At 43.3% G+C, this 26,017-nt stretch overlaps 1 protein-coding gene across 4 annotated transcripts in view; it reads left to right on the forward strand.

Annotated features, from left to right (window-relative positions):
• DOCK9 (dedicator of cytokinesis 9) overlaps nt 1–26,017 on the forward strand; it is a 372,149-nt gene that overhangs the window by 264,048 nt on the left and 82,084 nt on the right. For all 4 annotated transcript variants that reach the window (XM_006831980.1, XM_006831978.1, XM_006831981.1 and 1 more), the window contains exons 24-33: nt 864–979; nt 1,243–1,312; nt 2,310–2,435; nt 2,574–2,645; nt 15,659–15,805; nt 16,016–16,099; nt 17,233–17,344; nt 21,870–22,048; nt 22,733–22,846; nt 24,905–25,025. In XM_006831980.1, the coding sequence (XP_006832043.1) occupies nt 864–979; nt 1,243–1,312; nt 2,310–2,435; nt 2,574–2,645; nt 15,659–15,805; nt 16,016–16,099; nt 17,233–17,344; nt 21,870–22,048; nt 22,733–22,846; nt 24,905–25,025 (1,141 nt within the window). The remainder of the gene's footprint in view (nt 1–863; nt 980–1,242; nt 1,313–2,309; nt 2,436–2,573; nt 2,646–15,658; nt 15,806–16,015; nt 16,100–17,232; nt 17,345–21,869; nt 22,049–22,732; nt 22,847–24,904; nt 25,026–26,017) is intronic.

A 26,017-nucleotide genomic window follows, 5' to 3' on the forward strand; every position in this document is an offset into this window, starting at 1 on the left:
TCACTTCTCCCTTTGACTTCTGCCTCCTTATTTCCATTTTCAGAACGATTATGACTAAGCCCCTGGGTGGTACAAATGATTAAAGCTTTGGCAGATGGTTTGAGTCCACCCAAAGGTGTGTTGGGAGAAGAGACCTAGCAATCTACCTCCAAAAATCATCCACCAAAAACCCTCTGTTGCTCAGATTGACTGACAAAGATGGGGTGGCCTTGAGTCAGACTGGCTTGCATGGCACTGATGGTGGTGGCAGTGTGAGTAAAGATTCTCGCCTCATTTTAAGGTCAGCTAATTCCTGGTGTGGCCTTGGAAGATACACACTGAATTGCTGACCCCAACGTCAGTGGTTCAAACCCACCAACTACTCCTCAGAAACCCTGTACAGCATCGCTAGGAGTCAGAACCAACTCAATGATACTTAACAACAGCAACAACAATTAGCAACCTTAATTCCCTTTGGTTTATTTATCTCAAATTCACAGGTTTGGGAGATAAGGACAAGGACATCTTTATTTATTTTTTTTAGGGGTGGGGTGCATATTCTGCCTATATCATAGCTTTTCATTCATCTTGTTGTTGTTGTTGTTGTTATGTGCCGTGGAGTCGGAACCGACTCATAGCGACCCTGTACAGGGTTTCCGAGGGTGTAAATCTTTACGGGAGTAGAAAGCCTCATCTTTCTCCCGCGGAGCAGCTGGTAGTTTCGAACTGCTGACCTTGCGGTTTACAGCCCGATTTGTAACCACTACGCTACCAGAGCTCCTTAGATGGAGTTTTTTCATCGTTATTTGAAACTGAATGAAGATGGCTTTGTAGGCGGGGTGTGCTTGATAAAGATAACCGGAGCTTGCCTTCCGTGTCTTTAGAGTCTCCATGCGATGGAAGGCCACGTGATGATTGCCTTCTTGCCCACCATCCTGAACCAGCTATTCCGAGTCCTCACCCGAGCCACCCAGGAGGAAGTTGCAGTCAATGTGACGCGGTAAGATAGGCGGGTAGATGGATTTGGGTCTTCTCTTTCAGTCTGCGCATATCTGGAGTTCAGTCATACATACCTGAGATGCTTTTAGGAAATTCCCTTCGGTCCTCTATAGAGGGACCACATCAAAGTTGTTGTCTTCTGTGGTGCCTTGCATCGTCATTGTTATATAGCATCCTCATTGTTCCGCTTCTACTGTGATGATAATGAGATGTCTCCATTTCTGCATTAGTATTCATGGCTTTATTCATTCCTGTGGGTTGTAGGGTCATTATTCACGTGGTTGCCCAGTGCCATGAGGAAGGATTGGAGAGCCACTTGAGGTCATATGTTAAGGTATGTCAAATCAACTGTCCTGATCGTTGGAATCTGTGGCTTTCTGAATTTCCTTTGAATGACTGGTATGTTTGAAAAGTCTAGTTATTTGGGAGTGTACTTGAAAACGTAATGCCTTTGTCTTTTCTTCTATACTTCATAACCAGCACGTGTGTGGAACCAAACAAGCCAAAGTCTGAAGAGGGGCAGGCAGTCAATCATTTATTTAACTTCGTTCTTTCAACTCTGTCTCTTTTCATGGGTTTTACAAATAGCGTGATCCTAATCACAAGGACTTCTGGTGTGGCGCTGTAGGATCAGCACTGGACTGTGAATCACAAGGTCAGCAGTTCAAACCCACCAGCTGCTCCTTGGAAACCCTATACAAGGTTGCTATTGATTGAAATTGGCTAGATGGTACTTAGTAACAGTAACAGTCTCATTGAACGTGAATGAGGAACTTTACGTTGCTCTTGGGTAGTTCACTGATATACCTCCCTGTGTTTTCCGCATCTAAAATTCCTAGTAAAACTGCTTGTACCAAAACAGCAAGCTTAGTGGTGGCCATAATCACCTTAGATGAGTAAGTTTGAACAGTAAGAAACCCATTAGGCTAAATATCAATATGTTCTTTTTTATATGAAACATTCAATAAATGGGGTGGCGCCGACTCTTCTAAAAAGTCATACACGTTCTAATAAGATTCACATACTTTTAAAATTTGAGATTCTTCAAGGTCTCCGTATCTGAGTGTGCTATGTCTCATTCCTTGGAGTCTTTAGTAGAGATGAAGATATTGGGTGGGACGACCATTGCTCTGAGTCAGGTGATTCACGTAGTTTGATGGGTCCCATGATGATGTCATGGGTTTCCCTCTTTCTGCCTTCTGTTTCCGCACCTCCCTCTCCCATCCATGGAAATGGTACTCTATCCCTGAACCCCGATCTTTGGAGCTTCTCAGACTTTCAGCTCAGTTGTGAGCATTATCGCCTAAAAGTGTCTTTCCTTTTCTTTAAAGTATGCATACAAAGCTGAGCCGTATGTCGCCTCTGAGTATAAGACAGTGCACGAAGAGCTGACCAAATCCATGACCACGATTCTCAAGCCTTCTGCCGATTTCCTCACCAGCAACAAACTCCTTAAGGTATGTTGGGAGAGTTAGTGTGATAAAAAGACAATTGAGCCTCCACAGACAGAGCAGCCTTTAAGAATACACTGCTCACTTTCTTACTGTGTTGTTTGTCTGACTGGAATCCTTTTATTTTTTTTCTCTTCCTTTCAGTATTCGTGGTTTTTCTTTGATGTTTTAATAAAATCCATGGCTCAGCATTTGATCGAGAACTCCAAAGTTAAGGTACGTTACTTCAGTCACATCAAGGTTTGTACGGCAGTCTGTAGGCCAGGTTCCCTCGCCGTGTTAGGCAGCTGACGGTTATGAAGCCCTGCGCTAATGCGGTCTTCAAGTGGGTTCCAACTCATGCAACTCCGTGTGCGGAGTAGTATTGTGCTCCGGAGGATGTTCAAGGCTATGACCTTTTGGAAGCAGATTCTAGATTCCAAAGTGCTTCTAGATGGCTTCAAACCATCAGCCTTTCAGGGAGTTTTTGAGCCTTTAACTGTTTGCACCACCTTTTTGCTGTTGTTAGCTGCTGTTGAGTTGATTCCGACTCATAGCGACCCTGTGCACGAGAGAACCAAACAATCCCTGGTCCTGCCCCATCCTCACATCCTGCACTGCCTAAGAACTCTTGTAAACCATAAACTATTTTAGCTTCCTAACCACCCGGTAAGGGAAGCACTAACCCTACTCCTCACTGAATAGACGAGGAAACCAAAGGCCTGAGACCGAGAGCAACCGGCCCCAAGTCACATTGCTAATGGGTGCAGGAGGCAGATTCTGGAACCTCGTTTTGTTTCATTGTCCAGGCTCCTAAACCACTGTAGTATTGTATTCAAGGTGGTAGTGGTGGTTGTGTGCCATCGAGTCCATTCCGACTCATCATGACCCTTTGTAGGGTTTCTGAAGCTGTAAATCTAAACAGGAGCAGAAAGCCTCATCTTTTCCTCATGGAGCAACTGGTAGATTCAAACTACTCACCTTGCAGTTAACAGCCCAGCTGGTAATCCACTTGTAATCCCAGTTTGTAATCCTAGGGCTCCATTGTTGTTGTTGTTGTTAAGTGCCATCGAGTCAGTTCTGACCCATAGTGACCCTGTATACGGTTTCCAAGGAGCAGCTGGTGAGCTTGAACCGCCAACTTTGCAGTTCAACTGGCTTTACAGTCTGGCGTGTTAACTCACAGCACCACACCAGGACTCCAGGGCTCTATTAGAAGAAAAAAAAAAGTCTTTTCTTCTTACACGTTGTTGTATGTCATCGAGTCAGTTCTGATTCACTGCAGCCCCATGTGGCAGAGTGCAGCTGTCCCTTAGGATTTTTGTGGCTGTAACCTTTTCAGGGGGTAGGTTGCCAGGTCTTTCTTCCATGGAGCAGTTTGTGGGTTCAAACCACTGAACTTTTAGTTACAATCTGAGTGCTTAACCACTGTGCTACTACCAAGGCTCCTTGTACTCGCTTAGTAAATTTCAAGTTTATTGAAATGCGAACAGTAGTGTAAACATTAATTTAAAATGCAACTGCTGTTGTGTGCCACTCATTTGACGCCGTCTCATAGCTACCCTGTATGAGGCTTCTGAGATTGGCTAGTGGGTTTGAACTGCCGACCTTGTGATTAGCAGTCCAGTGCGTATCGTACAGCGGCACACCAGGGCTTCAATATGCAACTACCCTGTGTTTATTAAGTGCCCTAACCATTGTATACCTTTCTGTCCGGGGACTTGGATGAGTGTTTCTGACCCAAGTCTATCATCAGGGAATGGACTCTTTAGGATAACTGAGTCTGTTTGGTGTAAATGCTCAGCTTCTGATTTCTTTTCCCCCAGCTGCTCCTTGCGATGGTGTCTTCGTGTATGTAACTTGGTGATTTTTGTGGGGGTCAGAAACTGCCTGGTCCCCGCTGGTGTCTGTCATGAGATGGCAAGTCTCATCTGGAGCTGTGACCAGCCTCCTCCAGCTGACAGACTTTTATTAAAGTTCAAGTGCATTAAACACAGGTGGCCAGGTCACGTTCTCATTTTGATGATGTTGAAGCTTCTTAAGGAATGCAGTGTCCTGCATTTGTCATTCTGCGTGGGAATGGTTGTGGTATTGTAATTGTCTGGAAGTGGGCTTCTTGTGAGGAGTTCTGGTGCAGAATGGGAGGAACCTGTATCATTGGCATGGTGCTGACACTCTTGTAATAAATGCCTATGCTGGTGGGTTCTCATGGTAAGAGAGGGGAGCAGTACAGGGGCAGGGTCAATAGCTAGAGTTCCTGAGCAAGACAACATGGCTCTCCAAAGATGCCTTGTGAAAGGTGTCAGATTTTTGCCAGGTGGGAGGTTGGTGGCTCAGAAGCTAATGCCGTACTTTCTCTGGTAGAGAAGGCACTGGTGTCTAGTCAGGTGATTCTCTGTTTTTTTAAAAAAAAAAACTTTTAACTGCAATTTAACATTTCTGATTTTAGTGCCCAGAGAGATGCCAGATGGAAGTGGGCCCTGCCTTCCACAGAGTAACACACCATCTAAATAATGCCAGGACACCCTGCCAAGGCAAAATCTAGCAGATTGTCTCTTTGGCAGTATGTAGATACACACACACACACACACACACACACACACATCATTTAGATTTGTTACCTTTCAGTTAAGAATCACATACAGGATAGAATCAAGGCCCCACTGGATTTTGTTAATTATTTTGGTCTGTCACCTAAATGAATGTGGCTTCAGAGAGAATAGTGACTTTATTTAGAAAGTGAAATGAGTCATTCAAAAAGTGTTCATCGCACTGGATTGCTAACTACAAGGTAAGTGGTTCAAACCCACCGAACGCTCCTTGGAAACCCAATACAGAGTTGCTAATAAGTTGGAATCAACTCCACGGCACTTAACAACTATGTGTAGAACTCAGAGATGGGCTTTGCTGCTGCTGCTGCTGCATGTATCGTCAAGTCAGTTCCAACTCATAATGACCCTGCATAAGGTTTCCGAGGCTATAAATCTTTACTGAGCAGAAAGCCTCATCTTTGTCCCACGGAGCAGCTGGTGGGTTCTAACTGCTAGCCTCGCAATTAGCAGCCTAATGCCAAGCCCTCTATGCTACCAGGGCCCCTTAGAGGTGGCCACATGGAGTTAAAAGAAGACTGCCTGGAAGAGGTGTGGGTTGAGATTGGCTTGAAGAACAGTTGACTAGTGAAGGCATGTTCTAGTGCTCCAGGTAGTCCAGAGAGTAGGGAGACAAAAGCGTGGGAGGAGGCAGTACCTCCGATATCCGGAACTGTGATGGCACGTGCCCACTGATGACTGAACCTCCTGGGATATTGTCTAGCACAAGAAATATATTCAAAGTCAAGTACCAGTGACAAGCATCAGTGACAAAATCAAGTATCCAAGTACTACATGCAAAAATTTGTGTTGTTATTAAGTGCCATCAAGTCGGTTCCAACACATATTGACCCTGTATAGGGTTTCCAAGGAGTGGTTTGCACCCCTGGCCTTATGGTTAGAAGTCCAGTGCTCATCCTGTACCACCACACCAGGACTTCATGGCTCGACCGCCACGGAGATTGTCTAGAGAGGTCATTAAGACTTCTGAAAACCCAAGATAGTTAAAGTCAAATATTAATGACAAAATCAAGTATTCAGTTATACTGTGTTAGAAAACTAAGAAAGGAACTTAATTGTATGTGTTTTCTTCTCAGTGTGCCACACGAAGCCATGGAAGTGTAGGAATGGTAGGGGCCACCTGGGAGGTGTACTCTGGTCCAGCTGTGAAGGGTGGAGTCATAAAGTGGCCTGTTCAGGATGGCATAACTTAGCAGATCCAAGAACTGGTACCAGCATCAGGATCAGCCTGTTACACCTTTTAACCGAATTCCCCAGCCCAGGGCCTGTAGGAAACTTGACACAAACCACTAAAATGCTGCCATACATAATCATTTCCCACGGTAAAATCTACCTTGGTGCTAAAATAATATTCCGAGATAATTTAGAGATAGTTTACTTTTACATTTTTATCAAGCTGTGCCTAAAACCAAACACCGGTGTTCAATAGGAGAAAACATAGCTATAACGTGAATGGCTTATGTTTCATGTCCGCGCAGATTCCACTCGTGCCCTCAATCACCTATCATTGGTCGGTGAACTCTTCTGAGGTCTCCTGAAGTCTTCGTTCCATTTATTGACTGAACTGTTTTTATGCCTGTCTTTTCTATACATCTTGGGAACTTTATGTTGTAGTCCTGTGTTCCCAGTGTTGTGGAATTAGGGAGCAAATTCATATTTACCACTCCTACACCATTCATGATTGCTAACACTCTGATCAAATTCCCTCAGAGTTTTGTTTGTACTTCTTGTCATTTTGAGGCTGAAAAGAATTGATTTATTCCAATGTCTTTATAATCGTGACTTTGATTCACTTTCCACCTTGTTAGTAACCTTTTTTTTTAAGTTTTTATTGTGAATTGAATGGTAGTTTACACTGGAGAACATCAGTTTTACGCTCATCATTTCATTGCAATGATTACAGCCTCCATGCATCATCATTCAACAGTATTTGCTTCTATTCCCTCTATTTTTTTTTGGGGGGGGGGGCAGATGATGTACAGAAACACTCAGGCATATATAATAATTTAAACAACCAAAGGGCACATTCTGCAAGCCTACCTCCTGGCCACCAGAACTCAGTCCCTCTCTTTCCCTAAGTCTAGAGTCCTCAGCTGCTCTATCTCTCCATGTCCTCATCTCTGCCACCATCTCTGGTGTTGCTGCTTCTCTGGATAGGGTCCTGCATTCCACTTGTGCTCTTCTCCCTTGGTGGTCCTAGGGTCCTCTGTTCCTGGAAGGTAAGATTAACTACTCCCCCCATTTTTTGTTACGAAACTTCTACCTTTACAGTAGTGACCGTCACAGTTAATCATGATTTAAAATTACTCAGTACTGAGTCATAAGAATCTTATCCCCATCTCTTTTCTTGGTGAGTCTTTCTTAAAGTTTCCTTGAATGATTGACACTAGTCTCGTAGTGACAGCTGAGCCAGGCTTTCATTTTTAATAAATTAGAGAATGCTTTCAACTTTGCTTGCAGTGATCCCTCCCATGGCTTGTCCTCTAGCTCTGATGAGCATTTGAGGGCCCAGTGGCATGAATCCTACTGATGCCTGTTTACGTGGGGGTATAAATGTGGACTGTATTATGTTTGCTGTTAATGCTGCATGCATGCTGAAGATGTGGGTGGCCTTCTGTGCCCACCTCCCAGCCCCCACCCAATAAAACCACACTTAGTAATTTCTGCTGAGGGGGAGGGGTAAGAATCAGAGCATCTCTTTGGACAAACATCTAAATAAAGTAGTTTCCTTATTACAATAAATGACCTACAAAGCTTGGATGATTATGTATAACTGTGCCAGACTTGAGTGTTTCATAGGTGACCTGTTCTTACAACTTGCACTAAATGGTTTTTGAGGAAAATATAAAACAGACCTCATCTAGTGAATTATTTCTCCCCCACTTCTTGTCCTTATGGTCAACATTCTGTAGGTATCTCTTTTCTCTCATTTATATTCGGCAATGATAATATCTGCTGGCTAGCTTTGCATTTCTGTTCCTCCCACGCTGAATCAAGCACATTGCTAGCTTCCCCAGGTGTCCTTGCAGAAAGGAGATGGGGAAACCTGGCATGAGATACCATAAGCATATGCCCTGAAGTGTGTGTTTCTTAGCAATCATCCATTTTCTGGCTTAATTGAGCAAAGACAGACCTTTTATTTTGAAAAGGAGAAGGGCGGTGGAGTGCATATTCTCAGTGGACTGTTTGGAGTTCCCCTAAATGGAACTTACAAGCACAGATGTATGTGAAAAGCCGGAAAGCAGAATACCCATACTGACATTCATGACCAAATGCCATGAACAGCTGTTTGCTATGCAAAGCACTGAGCAGGAGTGCTCATAGCTTGTGAATCCTCAATCTTGAACCTGACCTAGTTGTTGGAGCAAAAGATACTCAGCCAAGGAACAACTAGAGAAGAGTGTGGGAAGGCATAGGTCTAAACTTCAAAGATGACAAGAGATTACTGTGGGGATAGAGATGAAATTTTTGGGGGCCCTTGGAGGATGCCCCACAATGGAGGGGGAAGAGAAGAATGGTGGGCAGAGGAAGCAGTTCTTGCAGAGCTGAGGCTATCTGTGGCAGAGCTCAGGTTGTTGAAACCCTGTACAGGGTCGCTAGGAGTTGGAACCGACTCCACGGCATATAACCACCACCACCACCATATTCGTGCAATGACATGGATGGACTCTCAAAGCGTTATGATAAGTAAAAGAAACTAGACCCAAAAGACTACATGTTGTATGAGCTCATTTATAGGACATTCTAGGGAAGAAATATAAAAGGACGGGAACAAAAAGAGAGCAGAGGTTGCCAAGGGCCAGGGATAGAAGAAAGAGATTATCTGCACAGTGCTTGAGGGGCCTTTTATGGGTGATGGAAATCACTGTATTTTGATTGTGGTTGTGTAACTACACAACTGTATACATGTGTCAGAACAAACCAAACTGTTCTAAAGAGTGAATTTTCTTGTATCTTGGTAAACCTAATTTTAGAACAAGTGGTGGTGGTTATATGTTGTGGAGTTGGTTTGGACTCATGTAGGGCTTCCGAGTCTATAAATCTTTATGGGAGCAGAAAGCCTCATCTTTCTTCTGTGGAACAGCTGGTAGTTTCGAACTGCTGTCCTTGAGGTTAGCAGCCTGCCTCGTTACCACTACACTACCAGAGCTCCTTTTTTAAAACAAGTAAAACATATAATATCAGATTTGAATAGAGGCAAAGACCACCTAGATATTAGATTTGAGAACTTACAATAATAGAACTTTTGAGAGAAGCCACAGAGCAAAGGAGTTGCCTTACTGAGGAAAATGGGAGCTGGGACATTAATCTCAGGTTATCTTACAATTTAGGGGATATTGGGCTGCAGGTTCAGTTGTTCTGACAGAATCTAAAGTAACTGTGGCTTAAAATTTGTTTCTTCTAATGTGAAAGTTCAAGCTAATAGTGGGAGTTCTTTTCTACAGTTATCAGGGGCCCAAGCTCCTCTCATCTCATTATATGTTCACTTGAAATGCTGTCTTCAACCCCTTGATCAAATTGGGATCCCACCACATCCACATTATAGCTAGTAACTGGACGATCAGGTAGGAAAGGGAGGGAAGACACTTTTTCCCTTTAGGATATTACTCAAAAGTTCACTGCCCCTACTATCCCATTGGTCTGACCAAGTCACAATGAGCTCACCAAGTTGCAAAGAGTGCTGGGAAATGTAGTCTTTATTCTGAGTTTCCATGTTCATTGAACAGTCATTGTTCCATAACCAAGAGAGAAAAGGGAGAACTGGTATTGGAAGACAAGAAGCAGGTATAGCCGTAAGGAGCAGTGGGAGAGCCAAGCAGAACTTTCTAGTTGGTAGATAAAGATTCAGGAAGATAAAGCTAGACAACTAGACAGATAAAACTAAAGAAATAGACTTGTTAGCACAAGTCTGCTGAAACCCTAAGCCTCCTCTTTTTAGTCTGGGTTGCCAGGTGCAATTAGTGATGCAGGAGATGAGAGAATGAGTAGGGAAATGGGAGAGCCGTGAGACTGCAGTGCAGGTCTGACCCAAGAGCGAAGGGAGGAAGCAACTGAGGCTGCAGGGAACGTCTAAGAGTTTCACAAGGCCATTGAAAAAGCCAAAATCAGTTGTCAAAGGAGAAAACATCTCACCATCCTGCCATTGGCTGGGAGCAGCTTGTACAAAATCTGGCTGAGGGAAGCACAGCAATAGATTTCAAGCACAACGACTAGGTCAGTTTACTCCCTGCAGTGGGGGACCAGAAACACCATTCTCGTAGCCCTGGAGTCGGGGAGAGAGAAATAAACCTGGGAAGTATGTTGTTGTTGTTGTTGTTGTTGTTAGGTGCCATCAAGTAGGTACCAACTCATAGCGACCTTATGTACTGCGGAATGAAACACTGCCCAATCCTGGGCCAACCTTACTGTTGTTGCCACGCTTGAGCCCACTGATGCTGCCACTTTGCCAATCCATCTCGCTGGGGGTCTTCCTCTTTTTCTCTGACCCTCCACCTTACCAAACATGAGATCCTTCTCCAGTGACTGGTCTGGAGACGACTAATTCCTTGTGAACGAAAATAAAGAAAGGGTGGATGGAGGAAGAGAAGTTGAGAAATGAACGAGATCTAAGGAGCAGCTGGTGGGTTTGAACTGCCAATTTTGTGGTTCACAGTACAGTGCTTATTCTACAGCGCCACCACAGGAGTCTAGTAAGGAAGAGCCACCTCATACTACTGATACGTTTTTTGTCACATTTCTTCCCAGCCCCGTTACTTTTTTGTCATTTGCTAAGCCAGAAAGTGAAGCTTATTAACTAATGTTGTTGTTATTGTCAGGTGCCATCGAGTCGGAACCGACTCATAGCGACCCCATGCACAGCCTTATTTAATATATCTCAGAGAACAGAAAATTAGCCCACAGAGTAGAGGTCTGTAGACTCCACACTAAGTGTGAAAGAGCTCAGGAAGGAACAAAGAGTTGAAAGCAGGCATTGTGGGAGCCCCGACCGCACTAAGACATAATGCAGTGATCCACGGGTCTCTGGTCAGCAGCCCAGCTCACAGGCCTTCACAGCAAGGCTTTGTGTGTGTGGTCAGGCAGATGCCACTCAGTCTGGGGGTGAGTGGTAGAAATGGAGCAGCCAGCAGTTGGTACGTAAGTGTCCGGGTCACTGCAGGTCAGCTGGAGGAGGCTGATCCCATGCGGACAGGTGTTGGACATTTGTCAGAGGAGCAGGTGGTGGGGGCTGGGTCGGTGCAGGACACAGATCCCGCAGCAGGACACAGGAGGAGGGGGACATTTGTGCCCTGTCCTCTGAGCCAGCTCTTAGGGCCTCCTGTTCCCAGCAGTTTTTTCTTCCATTGCAGTTTAGTCATCTGCATAAAAACACTTAATTACTTAGGTATCATTACCTGAGATGTGTGTCTCACCTCATCAAGGCCTTCAGTTTGTTCTGTTGCCAAGTTAGGACTCTTCACAAGATCCGGGGTCCCTGTGGGGCGAGCTTTTCTTCAGCCTCAAAGGCTCAGAGTCATCATCTCCTAATCACCCCACCACATCACTCTCCAGCATGTTTTCCTTCTTTATAATAAAAAGCCTTTCATTACAGAAATTTTCAAGTAAATACAACAGCGAAAGGAGTACTAGCATGAATTTCATGGACGTATCACCCAGCTTCAACCTCCATCATTCTGCCATGCTCATTTCATACAACCACCCGCTCACCTTCCCCCAAAAGCATTGGATCATTTCATTTGAATGTATCCAGCCATTGAAAAGAGCTGAACAACTATGCCATTATCACACCCAACAAAACGGAACAGTATTTCTTTATTTAAGGTCGAGTCTATAGTCAGTTTTCCCGTTGTCTTAAAACTGTGATTTTACAGTTGATACGTTTGAATTGGATTGAAGTGGTCCACACAGTGCATTCAGTTGATGTGTCTCAGAAGTCTCTTCTAATCGTGAATGCTTTTGCTTTGTTTGTTTTGAATGCCTTGTATTTGTCGAAGAAAGTGGGTCATCTAACCTGCAGCATTTCCCATATTTGAGATTTGATTGAGTGTAACCTTGCAATCAGGATCCCTGGTGGTGCTGTGGTTAAAGCACTTGGCTGCTAACCTGACTCCTCTCCAAGGGAGAAAGATGAAGCAATCTCCTTCGGTGAAGATGAATGTCTCTGGGGCAGCTACCATGATGGCAGTGGGTATGGTTTGGTTTTAGCCTTTTTTTAAAAAAAAAACACAAGACCTTTTTATTGTGAATTAAGTGAAGGCATTAAAGAGCAGATGATCTGTTTTGCAGTCCACAAATTGTACACTTCGATTCATCTCAGTGATTGCGATCCCCCAATGTAAAATCACTTCGCTCACTTTTCCTTGTTTCTTGTTACCATTGCTCCTCCTTTCCCTACCTTTATGCACTTTATCCCTGGGTGAATGCTGCCCTTTCGATCTAGATTGAGTGACCATTCTGTAGTGTGTGTACCTTACCAGTTTGTCTCCCATATTAATCTATGTATTGCTTGGCTGAAATTGAACCGAGGGAATGAGTTCATTTCCAAACCTGTGACCACAGAGCCATAATTTCAAGCCTTCTGCACTCTGTCTGATCAGTAAGCCTGGTCTTAGTTTATGATTTTGAGTTTTAGTTCTCATTTCTCCCACTCTATCTAGGACCTTCTAATGTGATCCCTTTTAGAGCTGTTGGTAGTGGTAATTGGGCGCCATCTCGTTCTTCTGGTCTCAGGGTGTGGAGAATGATGTTCACAGGGTCCAGTATTCCCCTGGACTGTCTGTGTCCAAGTATCTTCCATTTTCATCACTCATCTTTCCTTTGCACACAGAAAGACCAGTAGTTGCACCTTAGATGGCAGATCCTGAGATTTTAAAACCCCAGTTACTCCACACCTAAGTAGGATGCAGAACATTGTTTTTGTGTTATGTCATGCCAAGTGGCCATGGTGTCTCCCAAGTGTCCTGAGCCCTTAGTACCAGCAGCTCATTCTAGCATGGTGTTAGGCAATGTCTAAGAAGTTTTCATGACCAAACTTCTTGTATACACCTTCATGGCTATACTTGCAGCAAAGAGTCAATACCTATGTAAAAATATCCCCTGTCCAACCTATGGGTATTTGTGGGTATACTCCTACTCTCTCTCTCCCAGTCTTTCAACTTTTGTATCTATCCATGCATCTATTTGTAACCTACCATTATCACAGGACTGGGTAGATAGCAGTATCTACCTGTCACCTTTAACCAGTGCATCCTCCCTGCGTCTTCCTAGGTCTCTGTTGTTTTACTGATGCTCTCCCTCCTAGTGTGTATTGACTTAACCTTCATCCAAGTTATGTTTCTACCGTCTTTCCAGTGACCTTGAGGTCACTCCCATATCCTTGTGTTTCCTGTGAACTTGTAGTTATGTCTAGAGACTGGATTAGGTTTCCTTTTTTGGCAAGGATGTTTCATAGGTGGTATCACATCAGCAGGCATATGAGTCTGGTCGTCGTAGTCTCAGAGATGATAATATTGATGAATGGGTTTAAGCAGTATCTGCCTGATTCTTTCATCATTGGGTTCCCCATCTAGTTTTCAATGACTAATTTTGGCATGCATTACTCAGCCCTTTTTTGAAGACTGCAGACATTTCTTGGGAGGCCTGTGTTTCAGAAGTGGCTTGGTTAGCTAGCAGTCGTACCTGGTGGTTGGTATGGCCCTAGCTAGGGTCCTAGAAACTGAACATTTTCTAATGCTGACATCTCGGGATGTAGAGTAACTAGCTGTACATTCAAAAATCCCTTTGACATTTTAAAGTGTGCTGTACTGTTGTGTTTGTTTTTATAAGTTACCATTTTAACCATGTCCATGTGTATACTGTTGTACAACATCACCACTATTTGTTTCCAAAACTTTTTCCCCAAGAATAGCTCCCATGCCCTCTCCCACGCAGCCCATGGTAACCACTAATCTCCTTACTGTCTTTATGCGTTTGCCTGTTGTAGATTTTACGATAATTGATTGGCACCTGTTCCCACCGAGTTGATTCTCACTCATAGTGACCCTGTAGAACAGAGGAGAACTGCCCCCGTGGGTTTCCAAGTCTGTCACCATTACAGAATTAGACCGCCTCATCTGTATCACAAAGGTTCAGACTACTAAAGGTTGCCAACTGCTTGCCCATTGGGCCACCAGCATCCCTTCTGCTCTAGACGCTTCATATGAATGGGATCAGACACCGCTTTTCCTTTTGTGTCTGGCTTCATCCATCTTGTAGCATGTATTGGAACGCCATTCCTTTTTACAGAAAGTAATATTCATTTATCCACATGTACCACATTTTGTGTATCCGTACATCTGCTGAGGGATAGTTGGATTGTTTCCACCTTTTGGCAAATGTGAATAATGTTGTGGTGAGCATTGGTATACAGGTCTCTGTTTGGCTCCTTTCTTTCAGTTCTTTGGGGTTTTATAAAGGTAAGGAGACTGGAGGCACTCAAGAAAGCATCTAGTGCAGTGCCCTTTACATTATGTTGTTGTTAAATGCCATAGAGTCAATTCTGACCCATAGCGACCCTGTATAGGGTTTCCAAGGAGCAGCTGGTGAGCTTGAACCACCGACCTTGCAGTTCAGACGACTTTGCAGTCTGACACATTAGCCCACAGCGCCACACCGGGATTCCAGTCTTTACATTATAGGGTCTCAATAAACTGTTCCATGTCCTGGGGTCAAAGAAGGGTGGGCAGTGGGTATCAAAGAGCACAGGCTTTGGGACTCCTGTTAGAACTGGGCTTAAATCTCCTTTCAGCCACTTGTTAGCGGTGTGACTGAGGACGCATTGAAATAAAATGAGGATTCCACTCAGAAGGGTTCATGAAAGAATTTAATGAAAAAAATACAGAAGAGTGTTTAAGACAGTGCCTGACATGGAAAAGCTATATAACACATGATAACTGATTACTGATTGTCTTCTTGGTTCACTTTCTTAGGAAAACATCCCTCATGGGGGAAACTTATCTTAAAGTTAATTTGAAAAGAGCTGTTTCCATTACGTACAATCATCAGTCTTATCTATTTTCTGTCTCAATACTTGAAGCTTAAGCCTAAGCCAGGGAGAGATTTGGGAGGTATAGGCATCAGAATCACCCAAGGTGTTAAGTAAGATTACAACTTCTTGTTCCATCTCTGGGAATAGAAGCCGCATCTCCCTTTTTACCTGCACTTCCAAGGTGTTTATTATACTGGGATTTGCGAGCTAGTCCACGGCATTTATTGGTCATGTTTCAATATGTGCCTTGCGGAGATCCTGAGTGATACAAACAGTTAACTCAGGTGGTTACTAATGGAAGGTGAACTGTCCAATCAGAGGCCCCTCCAAAGAACTGACTGCAGATATTGAAAACCCTACAGAGCCAGTTCTCCTCCGACACACATGGGGGCGCCATGAATTGTAATTAACTCCAGGGCAACTCTGTGTGTGTGTGTGTGTGTGTGTGTGAGAGAGAGAGAGAGAGAGAGAGAGAGAGAGAGAGAGAGAGAGAAACTTAGAAAAAAAGAAAGAGTAACTCGATTTTAGACAAGATCAGAATGCTAGGTTTTTTTTTAATGGACTTGGGATGAGATGTTTGTTTGCCAAAATAATTGTTTGCTTCAACTTCTTTTCAGCTGTTACGAAACCAGAGGTTTCCTGCTTCCTATCATCATGCAGTGGAGACAGTTGTTAACATGCTAATGCCACACATCACTCAGAAGTTTAGAGATAACCCAGAGGCCTCTAAGAATGCAAACCATAGCCTTGCTGGCTTCATCAAGGTGAGTCTCTCCAACGGGGTTGTCACTTAGTGACTCAAAGGTTCTTTTTAAGCAGCTCTCTAGCAGAGTGACTACTATATAGACGGTGTGCTGATTGCATGTACTCATGTGAAAGGTTAAGCTTATCAAAAATAAACATTGACTTGAACCCAACTTTTTCAAAAACTTTGGGCCTGCATTACTTACCTTTGTGGGATTTTTCCTCTACAGAGATGCTTCACCTTTATGGACAGGGGCTTTGTTTTTAAGCAGATCAACAACTACATCAGCTGCTTTGCTCCTGGGGATCCAAAGGTAATATGAATGCTACACACGCTTTCTATTTCTTTCTCTTATTTACATCTGGAAATTCACTTGTTTCTCTAGATTCACATCAGACTGTTCTTTCAGTTCCAGAAGAAAACTCACTCCCCTCTCTTGGAGACATGCAGGAGGCTTCAAATAATAGTCCAAGGGAAAAGTCCATTATCTCTGCATTCCATTTTCCTATGAACTTCTCAGAGCCCCCCTAATACTAGTATTTGCCTTTGTGCTAGTGTGAGGTGTTAAACCTCTGGCTGTGGCGTCAGTTCCGACTCATGCGATCCCAGGTGTGTCACAATAGACCTGTGCTCCCTAAGTAGATCAGCACCTGCTCAGGCACCTCAAGTGGAACTTCCAACCTTGCAGTTAGCATATGAGCACCTGGTAACCCACCATTTGTACCTCATGTGAAATACTAAGAGTATGTTTATCTCAAATGAGAAATAAACATACTTATTGTTGTTGTCTGGAGTCCTGGTGTGGCGCTGTGGGTTAATGAGCCAGACTGCAAAGCCATTTGAACTCCAAGGTCCATGGTTCAAGCTCACCAGCTGCTCCTCAGAAACCCTATACAGGGTTGCTATGGGTCAGAATCGACTCAAAGGCACTTAACAACAACAACGTTGTTGTTTGTATAAACACCTGAAATGACTTCTCATTGGCAAAACTTAAGAGTTTTGTTAAGCAAGCTATGTTGTGAGCCATGGTGTATTTAACAAGATTAGGGGAAATAGCCATGTTTTTTTCTGGTAGAACTCTCTCTGTGTCTCTTCCCTTGGTTGTATGTGTATATGTTTTTGAACTTCTGCCTAATGAATTTTTGCATAGTGTTGATACTACATCTATTATGGTAAGCCATGTGAAGTCATTTATTGTTGTTGTTGTTGTCATTGGGAAGAACATAAATCAAAGACGCCCCAAGAGTCAGTAGATGACATTGTTTAATGAAAGGTCTTTTCGTCTTTCCAACAAATTCCTCAGCCATTCTAAAAACCCTAAATGGCATTGAGAATGTCCAGGAGCTAAAGGCGGGGCATATTTATTTCTAATAGGTATTTTAGGGTTCTAAAGAACATACCCAGTGAGATGTTTACTTTGCAACTAAGCATTTTTTTTTCCTGCAGACACTTTTTGAATACAAATTTGAATTTCTACGAGTGGTGTGCAATCATGAACATTACATCCCTTTGAATTTACCCATGCCATTTGGAAAGGGCCGGATTCAGAGATACCAAGGTAATGCCTTTCTTTATCTGAGTCTGAAATGAAAACACTGCGAGAGAGCTGTTTCTATTTTATTAAGGAAAGATAATGGTTCCAAACATGATTATAGAATTTCTTTTTCATTGATGACTTGAAATTTTTTCAGATTTTCATTTGAAAAGGTCTTGCTGAAGATGTTATATGGAGACCTTACTTTAGCAAATTTATCAAATTTATGCTAATATGACATTTTTCATTTAAAAAATTTCCTTAAACAATAAAAATCCATTTTACTTACTACAGTTTATTTTTATTTGTTCCACTTTTTTTTTTTTTTTTCCCTTCTTATACATTAGCTTTTCTGTCACCAACTGTGGAGTCAAATGACAATCCTGTAGGTAGGTGTGGGGTGTGATTCTGGCTTTCTTGCATTTCCCGCCCGTAAACAGAATGCAAGTGGTTGCTGAAATGCTTACGTATGCTCTTCACTGAGGCATTCCGTACGTCTTTTGATCAGTGTTTAAACTCATGATAAACCTGTGAATTGGTGTTTACTGTAGCAAAGACATTGCTGTACCTTCCGTGAGAGGTATCTACTCTTTTTTTTTTTTTTTTTCTGGGCTGTTTCTTTAAAAATGAATAGAAATAAAACACCCTTCTTCACCCAAAGACTTCATTATTCCCCCATTTCCACAGCCTTTGTCCATGCGGTGATTGTAGCCAAATCACCAGCAGTGTGGCTTGATCATAGCTTTTTCTGTTTGCACGTGGAGCCTTGAGACTGTTCTGCCTCCTCATTTCAAGTGTGCGCTCTCATAGGGATTTCATAGTTTCTCAAGTCTGTCAGGTAATGTTTTTAGAGTTTCTTGTTGTTGTTAAGTACCAGCAAGTCGGCACCAATTCACAGTGACCCTAGGCACAACAGAGTGAAACACTGCCCCGTCCTGGGCCAACCTCACAATCTTGCTAAGTTTTAACTCACTGATGCTGGCACTCTGCCAGGGCATCTTATTCAAGGCCTTCCTCATTTTCTCTGACCCTCCACCTCACCAAACATGATGTCCATGTCCAGTGACTGGTCCTTCCTGACAATATGTTTGAAGTATCAAAGATGAAGTCTGGCCATTCTGGTTTCTAAGGAGCACTCTGGCTGAACTTCTTCCAACACAGATCTGTTGGTTCTTTTGACAGCCCATGGCACTTTCAATATTCTCCTCCAAACCATAACTCAAACACATCAATTCTTCTTCTACATTCTTCGTCATTCACTCCAATTTTCTCATGCCTGTGATGTTATTGAAAATACCCTGGCTTCGGTCAGGCACCCCTTAGTCCTTAAACTGACATCTTTGTTTTCTTGGGTTGTGTGCCTTGCATGTGCTCAGAAGCATTTGTACTCAAGGAGAGAAGTGGGAGAATGCCACCTAACAATTAGTCACCCTAACGCAGCTGCCTCTGAAATTCAGAGAAACATGTCAAACCCAGAGACCTGTTTACCTTCCCCCAAAGCAGACTGAGGAGTTTGCAGTCAACACATACCGACCCAGCACCCATGGTTTGTCTTCAAGAACTGCTCTAGCCTCCGGGATTCTGGCCCTGTCTGTTTTGCAGAAGGGAAAATATGGAGAATGAGAGATAGTCATAAGTGTTAAAAAAGAATTAAAAATAGAGCAATTAAGAGGCTTTGATAAGGAGTGTGTGGGGAGCTGGCCTTTGAAGTGGGGTGGCCAGGAAAAGCTTCACTGAGAAGGTGGCTTTTGAAGATTAATCTGAAAATCAGCCATGTGTGTGTCTGAGGGAAAAGCCTTGTGGGCCAGTGAGCCAGTGGAGCCTTTAAGAGTCCTTGGTTCTAACCCCCACCTCCCTGTCTGGCCTCACTCCCCACTAGTTCCCAGATCTCAGACACACCTGTTTACTCCCAACTCCTCAAACAAGACATGCAAGCATTCTCAGGCCTACTTAGGTCACCCCTCACCCTCAAATAGCCACTTCTCCATGAGCTCCCCATCCTTCTGAGTTGGACTTCCTGTCCCCAGCACTCTACTTTCCCTCCTCAGCTCCACCTCACTCCCGCTGACTCACCACCCTGTTGCCTGCCCTCCTAGCCCATTAGTGGCCCCCCTGTGCTTGGAGCTCTGCCTTCCTCTTCATCTGTCAAAGGTTCATGAATGGTTGCTCCGTGAACAGCTGTTAATAGTCCATTCTGCCTTCTGACCCACAGGGCCTAATAACTTACCCTGTACAACTGAGTGACAGGAAAACCTGCGGTGAACCAGGCAGACTTTGCCATCACCATTGACACACTCTCTTAGGAACTCCCCAGGGTAAAGTGGGGGTGGGTGATGTACGGAAGACTTGTCTGACTACACAGATGGCCATCGAGTACATTCTCACTCATGGCGACCCCATTTGTGTCAGAGTTAAACTGTACTCGTACGGTTTTCAGTGGCTGAGTTTTCAGAAGTTTATCACCAGGCAGGATCCCTGATGATGTTGTAGGTTTAGGCATTGAGCTGCTAGCCACAAGGTCAGTGGTTCAAACCCACCAGTCACTGCATGGGAGAAAGATGAAACTATTGGCTACCGTAAACATTTATAGTCTTGGAAACCTTATATATAGGTACACTATGGCAGTGGAGTCCTGGTGTGGTACCGTGGGTTAATACGCTGGGCTGCAAGGTTGGTTTGAACCACAGTTCAAGCTGACCAGCTACTCTTCAGAAACCCTACACAGAATCACTATGAGTCGGAACTGACTCAGTATCACTTAACAACAACAGAGCAGTGAGTGGGCTTTTCTGAGTTGCCTCTGGGTGACCTCAAGCTTCCAATGTTATGGTTAGGAGATAAGCAATTTAGCCATTTGTACCACCCAGAGACTCCATACTGATAGGAAGCTTTCTTCTCTATCTTAAATAATCTCCTTCCTGTCACTCTTCTTCCCTGCTGCTCTCTGTGTCTCTCTCCTGGACGTGTGCAAGCGCACACACATACAGTTAAACCCACAAATAGTTTTCTTCTAAGGGTTTTTTGTTTTTTAAGTTCAGATTCAACTATATTCTGGAGGAACTGGATTTAACATGAATCAAAATAGGGAACATGATTGTTTGGAAGGTGAACACTCTATCTTTTGCTTCTGCTGAGCAGTGTATTAGGATCCTTTTGGATGGCTTTAGAACAAACTATCTGATCTAGGTTTAAAGCCAAAGGTAGAATCAAAGAATTCACAGATGTTCCTCTAGTAATGAATTCCATATAACCATTCAAATCTTAGCTACAGTTTACTGAAAACATGTGTATTTCAGCTTTACAGTCCTGTTTTGCTGCTTGCTTTTTGTTTTTTTTTAAAAAAAAACAAAAAAACCTTCCTGAGTAGATTTCATGTTTGCTTCTCTCTCTTTCTCCAGAAGGGCTTTCCAATTTTTTCATTTAGTTTATGGATGATTCACTAGTTTAATTGGGTACTTTGCCCATTTTAGTTTTAGTTTATATTACACATTTCATTTGATGCCCTGTTCACATACGATAACTATCTTGTTTTAAATGCATTGCATTTTAATGGGTGTCTTTAGGCTGAGTTTTCTAGAAAAACAAAACCAGTGAAACGTATGTATACATATATATATATATATATATATATATATATATAGAGAGAGAGAGAGAGAGAGAGAGAGAGAGAGAGAGAGAGAGAGAAGTTTATTATCAAGAAAATGGCTTAGACAATTGTAGATTTCCAGATCCCAGTGGAAGAGAGAGCCTTGCCTGAATGTGCATTGTATTGGGAGCAGGCCACACCCCCAAGGAAACATCCTTTCAACTGATTGGCTTCTCATAGCCAATCATCAGAGAGCTAACTATGCCTGTATTAGGTCTCAGCACTTAACAACAACCGCTGTAACCCACTGGTAATTCTGGCCTAGTCAAGTTGACACAGAACACTAACTCTTACAATGGGAGTATATAGATAGATGTTGTTGTGTGCCATTAAGACGGTTCCCGCTCATAGTGACCCTTCCTTGAGGTTAGCAGTTCAGTGCTTATCCTACAGCATCATACCAGGACTACATTTAAGCATTAATGACCAGTAAATGGAGAAATGAACAGCTGCAGTAAAGAACATGTTATTAGATTATGTGTATTTGGTCTCTATCTTTAATTACATGCTTATGATGCAGAAGTGATTCCTCTATATTTCTATTAGTTAGAGCAATAACTTAATTTTTAAACTTTGTGTCCCTACCATATTACATTAGTTAATGTAATATGCTCAGCTCTCAGTTATAAAAAGATGCTGCAACCATCCCCTAACTTCATAATTCTGTAGGCCTCAGTGGGTTGTAATCTTAAGTCAATGCGATTGCCTGGCTGTTAATTCTGTTTTCATTGTTAAGTTAGGCATGTTAAGAAGCAGAGTGGTTTGCTAGCTAACCGGCCCCTTCATAGCCATTTGTTGGGATATATAGTTTGGGAAGAGTGCAGAGTAGGGGGCTTTGGTTTTGACTTTATTCCAATAGTGTCACCTTGTCAGTAATATAGGCGGTCTCTATCCTCATTTCAGATCTCCAGCTGGATTACTCACTGACTGATGAGTTCTGCAGGAACCACTTCTTGGTGGGACTGTTGCTGAGGGAGGTGGGGGCCGCCCTCCAGGAGTTTCGAGAAGTCCGCCTGATCGCCATTAGTGTACTCAAGAACCTGCTCATAAAGCATTCTTTTGATGACAGATACGCTTCGAGGGTGAGTACACCCCAACAGAAGGAAATACGGGTTCAAAAACATTCTTGACTTTATATAATACAATGAAAATAACCAGTCAGGAAATTAGGGTACCATGCTGAGACTTTCCCCTATTTAAACAATGAAATCAAAGATCCACCTTCGTGATGTTGTTGTTGTTGAATGCTATTGAGTTGGTTCTAACCCACAGTGATCCTGTATAGGGTTTCCGAGAAGCAGTTAGTGAGCTTGAACTGCCAACCTTGCAGTTCAAACTGACTTTGCCGACCAGTGCGTTAACCCGCAGTGCCACACCAAGATTCCATCCACCTTCATAGGAAGGATCTAAATAAAGGGAAAGCCAGTGACAACCAGGCTGTTGCCAAATGCTCACTGATACTGTTAAGTGCCATGGATTTGGTTCCATGGTTGATGGATTTGAACTGCTGACCTTGCGGTTAGCAGTCCAGTGATTATCCTGCAATGCCACCCTAGGGCTCTAAAAGCTCATAATGTTGTTGTTGTTAAGTGCCATCAAGTTGTTCCAACTCATCATGACCCTGTATATGGTTTCCGAGGAGCAGCTGGTGGGTTTAAACCACTGACCTTGCAGTAAGCAGTCTAGTGCTTACTGTACAGTGCCACACCAGGGCTCTAAAAACTCATAGTTCTGGGGAAAACTTACAGATCGTGTCTTTGTTTCAGAGCCATCAAGCGAGGATCGCCACTCTCTACCTACCTCTGTTTGGTCTGCTTATTGAAAACGTCCAGCGGATCAATGTGAGGGACGTGTCCCCCTTCCCTGTGAACCCCGGCAGTGTACGTAAGCATATTCACATACACACAGCCTCCCCAGTAAAACCGTAATACTCTGCCATGCTCTTCATAAACTGTATTCCTAACTCAGATAGGATCCATCAGCAAATGTCTCTGAAGGTTCAAAAGGAGGATGCCTTAGCGGTCCGATATCTTGTTAAGACCTCAGCATCTTGTACACACTCCACAAAAACTCACAGGTGGGGTCAAAAAGAGCAGAGCCTGAACCTGTCCCTTAGGAAAGTTCCGTCCTTGTCCCACTTTTCATGGTGATATGCTGAGCAATTTGGGACAAGCCACTTCGTTGGGCCCTGGTTGCTCTCCATCTGCTCGGTTAACAAGTCCAATTGAATGTCAGTGATCTCAAGGTGAGAGACATGAGGCCCTGCCCTCCAAGAACTGGTCACCTTCGTGGATAGAGTCTTTCAGTAGTCATTTAAAGACGGCGTTGGAAGTTAAGTTGCCTGAAGGGTGACCCTCAGGATTTACCTCAGAACGTTTCGGTTGGGAATTGATTTGTGTTTCACTCAGTCCTTGATACGTGTTGATTTCTCTTGTGGTTGGACTCTTGCTATCGTCTTACGGGTCAGCTTTTTCCAAGCATCAGCACGGTCAGTTACTTGGTCACCTTTGAATTGTAAAAGACTTTGTAGATTATTAAACTAAAATAACTTGTAATTGTTTTAAAAATTTGTTAGAAATTTTATAAAACTAAAACCCATATTCTTTATTTTCCTAAAGCTTGCTTTCTGGGTCCCAGAGGGTTTCTTGTTGTTAAGTACCATCAAGTCAGTTCTGACACATAGTGACCTTGTATAGGGTTTCCAAGGAGTGGCTGGTGAACTTCAACCACCGACCTTAGGGTCCAAACCGACTTTGCAGTCTAGCGCATTAACCTGCAGCACCGCACCAGGACTGGACAGACATTACCAGTTCAACAATTTCCTTTCCCCCTTTACTCTGGACTTACGAGCTGGTTCAGTAGTGACCTTGTCACTTTGTCATTATGTCATACACTTAGGTAGTTTCCATTCATGCTGCTTCCCCGCCCACCCCCCAAACAGTTATATGTATATTTTTATTAGTTCTCCACCGCTTAATACACTTCCGCAGTAATGTTACACTGAGGTGAGTCACATTTATAGAATGTTTTCTCCAGTTCCAAATGAAATAAACCTCCTCTGTCCTTAAACGAGACACCTCACTCCTTCTACCCTGGGTGGTGCATATAGTTAACACATTCAGCTGCTAACCAAAAGGTTGGGTGTTCAAGTCTACCCAGAGGTGCTGCAGAAGAAAGTCTTGGCAGTCTGTTTCTGAAAAATTATCCATTGCAAACCCTACAGCGCAGTTCTGCTGTAACACACACAAAGGCTACAACGAGTTACTGTCAACTCGCTGGCAGCTTGTTAGTCTCACCCTGTGCTGCATTGTATTTCAAACTTGTATCTCTGAACTCGTCTGCCTTTCTACCTGTAATTAGTAGTTCAGGATATAACTTGACTTCTGGAAGAAAAAAAATTCACACTTGTTCTTTCTTTGGCTTTTAACAAGCAAAACACTGCAAAGTCATTATCCCTGTTTTAACATCTCAACTTCAAAATGTATAGCATTTCTCTTCTGATTAGGCACACATATGGAGCTCAAAACTTCCAGATTTTCAGTGGCTCTGGGAGGAATCCAGTATGAGAGAATAGTCTATGTCCAATAAGAAAGAGAATCTGAAGCATTTTCTGAGGAAAAAGAGATGTACCGAATTCATCGAGAGCATCCGAAGTTCTGGACAGGACACACTGTGATAAATATTGGGGAAAGAAATGTAAAGGCTTTACGGAATGAGAATTTGAGTTTTTGGGATCCTCTGTCCTTGTCCTGCTCCAATATGTCAGCCATGTTCCCTCCCACACACGACCATGTGGCTGTTGCTCCCACTCGAGCACACGGAGCCGGAGCGTGTCAAGTTGTTCTGTCTTGTGCTAACATTTGCCCCCACACTTCCAGAAGCAGCTGATGAGCCTTCTTGGATCATCTTTGATTATTTCTTTTTTTCCCCTTTGACAGACTGTGAAGGATGAATCACTTAACTTGCCAACTGTGAATCCATTAGTGACGCCGCAGAAGTCGGGCAACACGTTGGACAACAACCTGCACAAAGACCTCTTTGGTGCTATCTCTGGCATCGGTAATAATCGCTTTTCTACTTTTTAGTAGATAAACTCTAAAAATGTCTTTCATCACATATTTGCCTTATGTCCCAGACTTGTAAATTAGGATTTGGAAGCCTGAGTTTCTGTTTAGAATATTCTTTCTCCTTTTGTGATACTTAAATTGACAGAAATCCCTCAGGCATAGCGCTGTGGGTTAATGCGCAGGACCACAAGGTCAGTTTGAACCACACGATTGGTGGTTCAAGCTCACTGGCCGTCCTTTGGGAATCCTACAGAGGGTTGCTATAGGTCAGAATAGACTTGATAGCACTTAACAACAACAACTTCACAGAGGAGCTGGTGCAGGGCTTACATAGTGAGAATACTAGTCAGTGTATTTCTCAGACATTTCTCTCCACCACAGGTACACCTCCCCGCACGCCCACCTTTCCACCTGTCCTGCAAAGATGGTCCTTCTCTAAAGGCATACATACTAAGCAATCCAATGTGAAGATTTTAATGATAACTTACTAAGAGTTACAAAAAGAACAAACAGTCGCAAATCAGCCGTTAAACGTACAGTACATGGTCTTAACGAGATTTTGGAATCTCTGTTTGAGTTGTTGTTGTTAAGTGCCTTCGAGTCAGTTCTGACTCATAGCATCCCTGTATAGGGTTTCCGAGAAGCAGCTGATGGGTTTGAACTGCTGACCTTGTGGTTCGCAGACTAGTGCTGATCCTGCCACACCCCATCTTCCCAGGATTCTCATCAGAGTCCCGGGCCTCTTCTGTTGATATTTCTCTCACACTCAGTTACCAGACTGAAGAAATGAAGCCTCCTGTGAAGCCTAGAAAAGAACCCTGTTGCCACAACCCGTCCAGACTCATGTGCTGATTAAAAGTTGGTGGTTTGAGTCCACTGGAGACTAATTTTATACCTTTTTACGTGCACTTCAAGATTCATGCGAACTTTTCCCAAAAAATTCACCCCCACGGGCTTATTTTTTCCTCAGGCTTTATCTCTCTT

This window comes from Chrysochloris asiatica, unplaced genomic scaffold (genome assembly GCF_000296735.1).
Source record: "Chrysochloris asiatica unplaced genomic scaffold, ChrAsi1.0 scaffold00005, whole genome shotgun sequence".
Classification (NCBI taxonomy): domain Eukaryota; kingdom Metazoa; phylum Chordata; class Mammalia; order Afrosoricida; family Chrysochloridae; genus Chrysochloris; species Chrysochloris asiatica.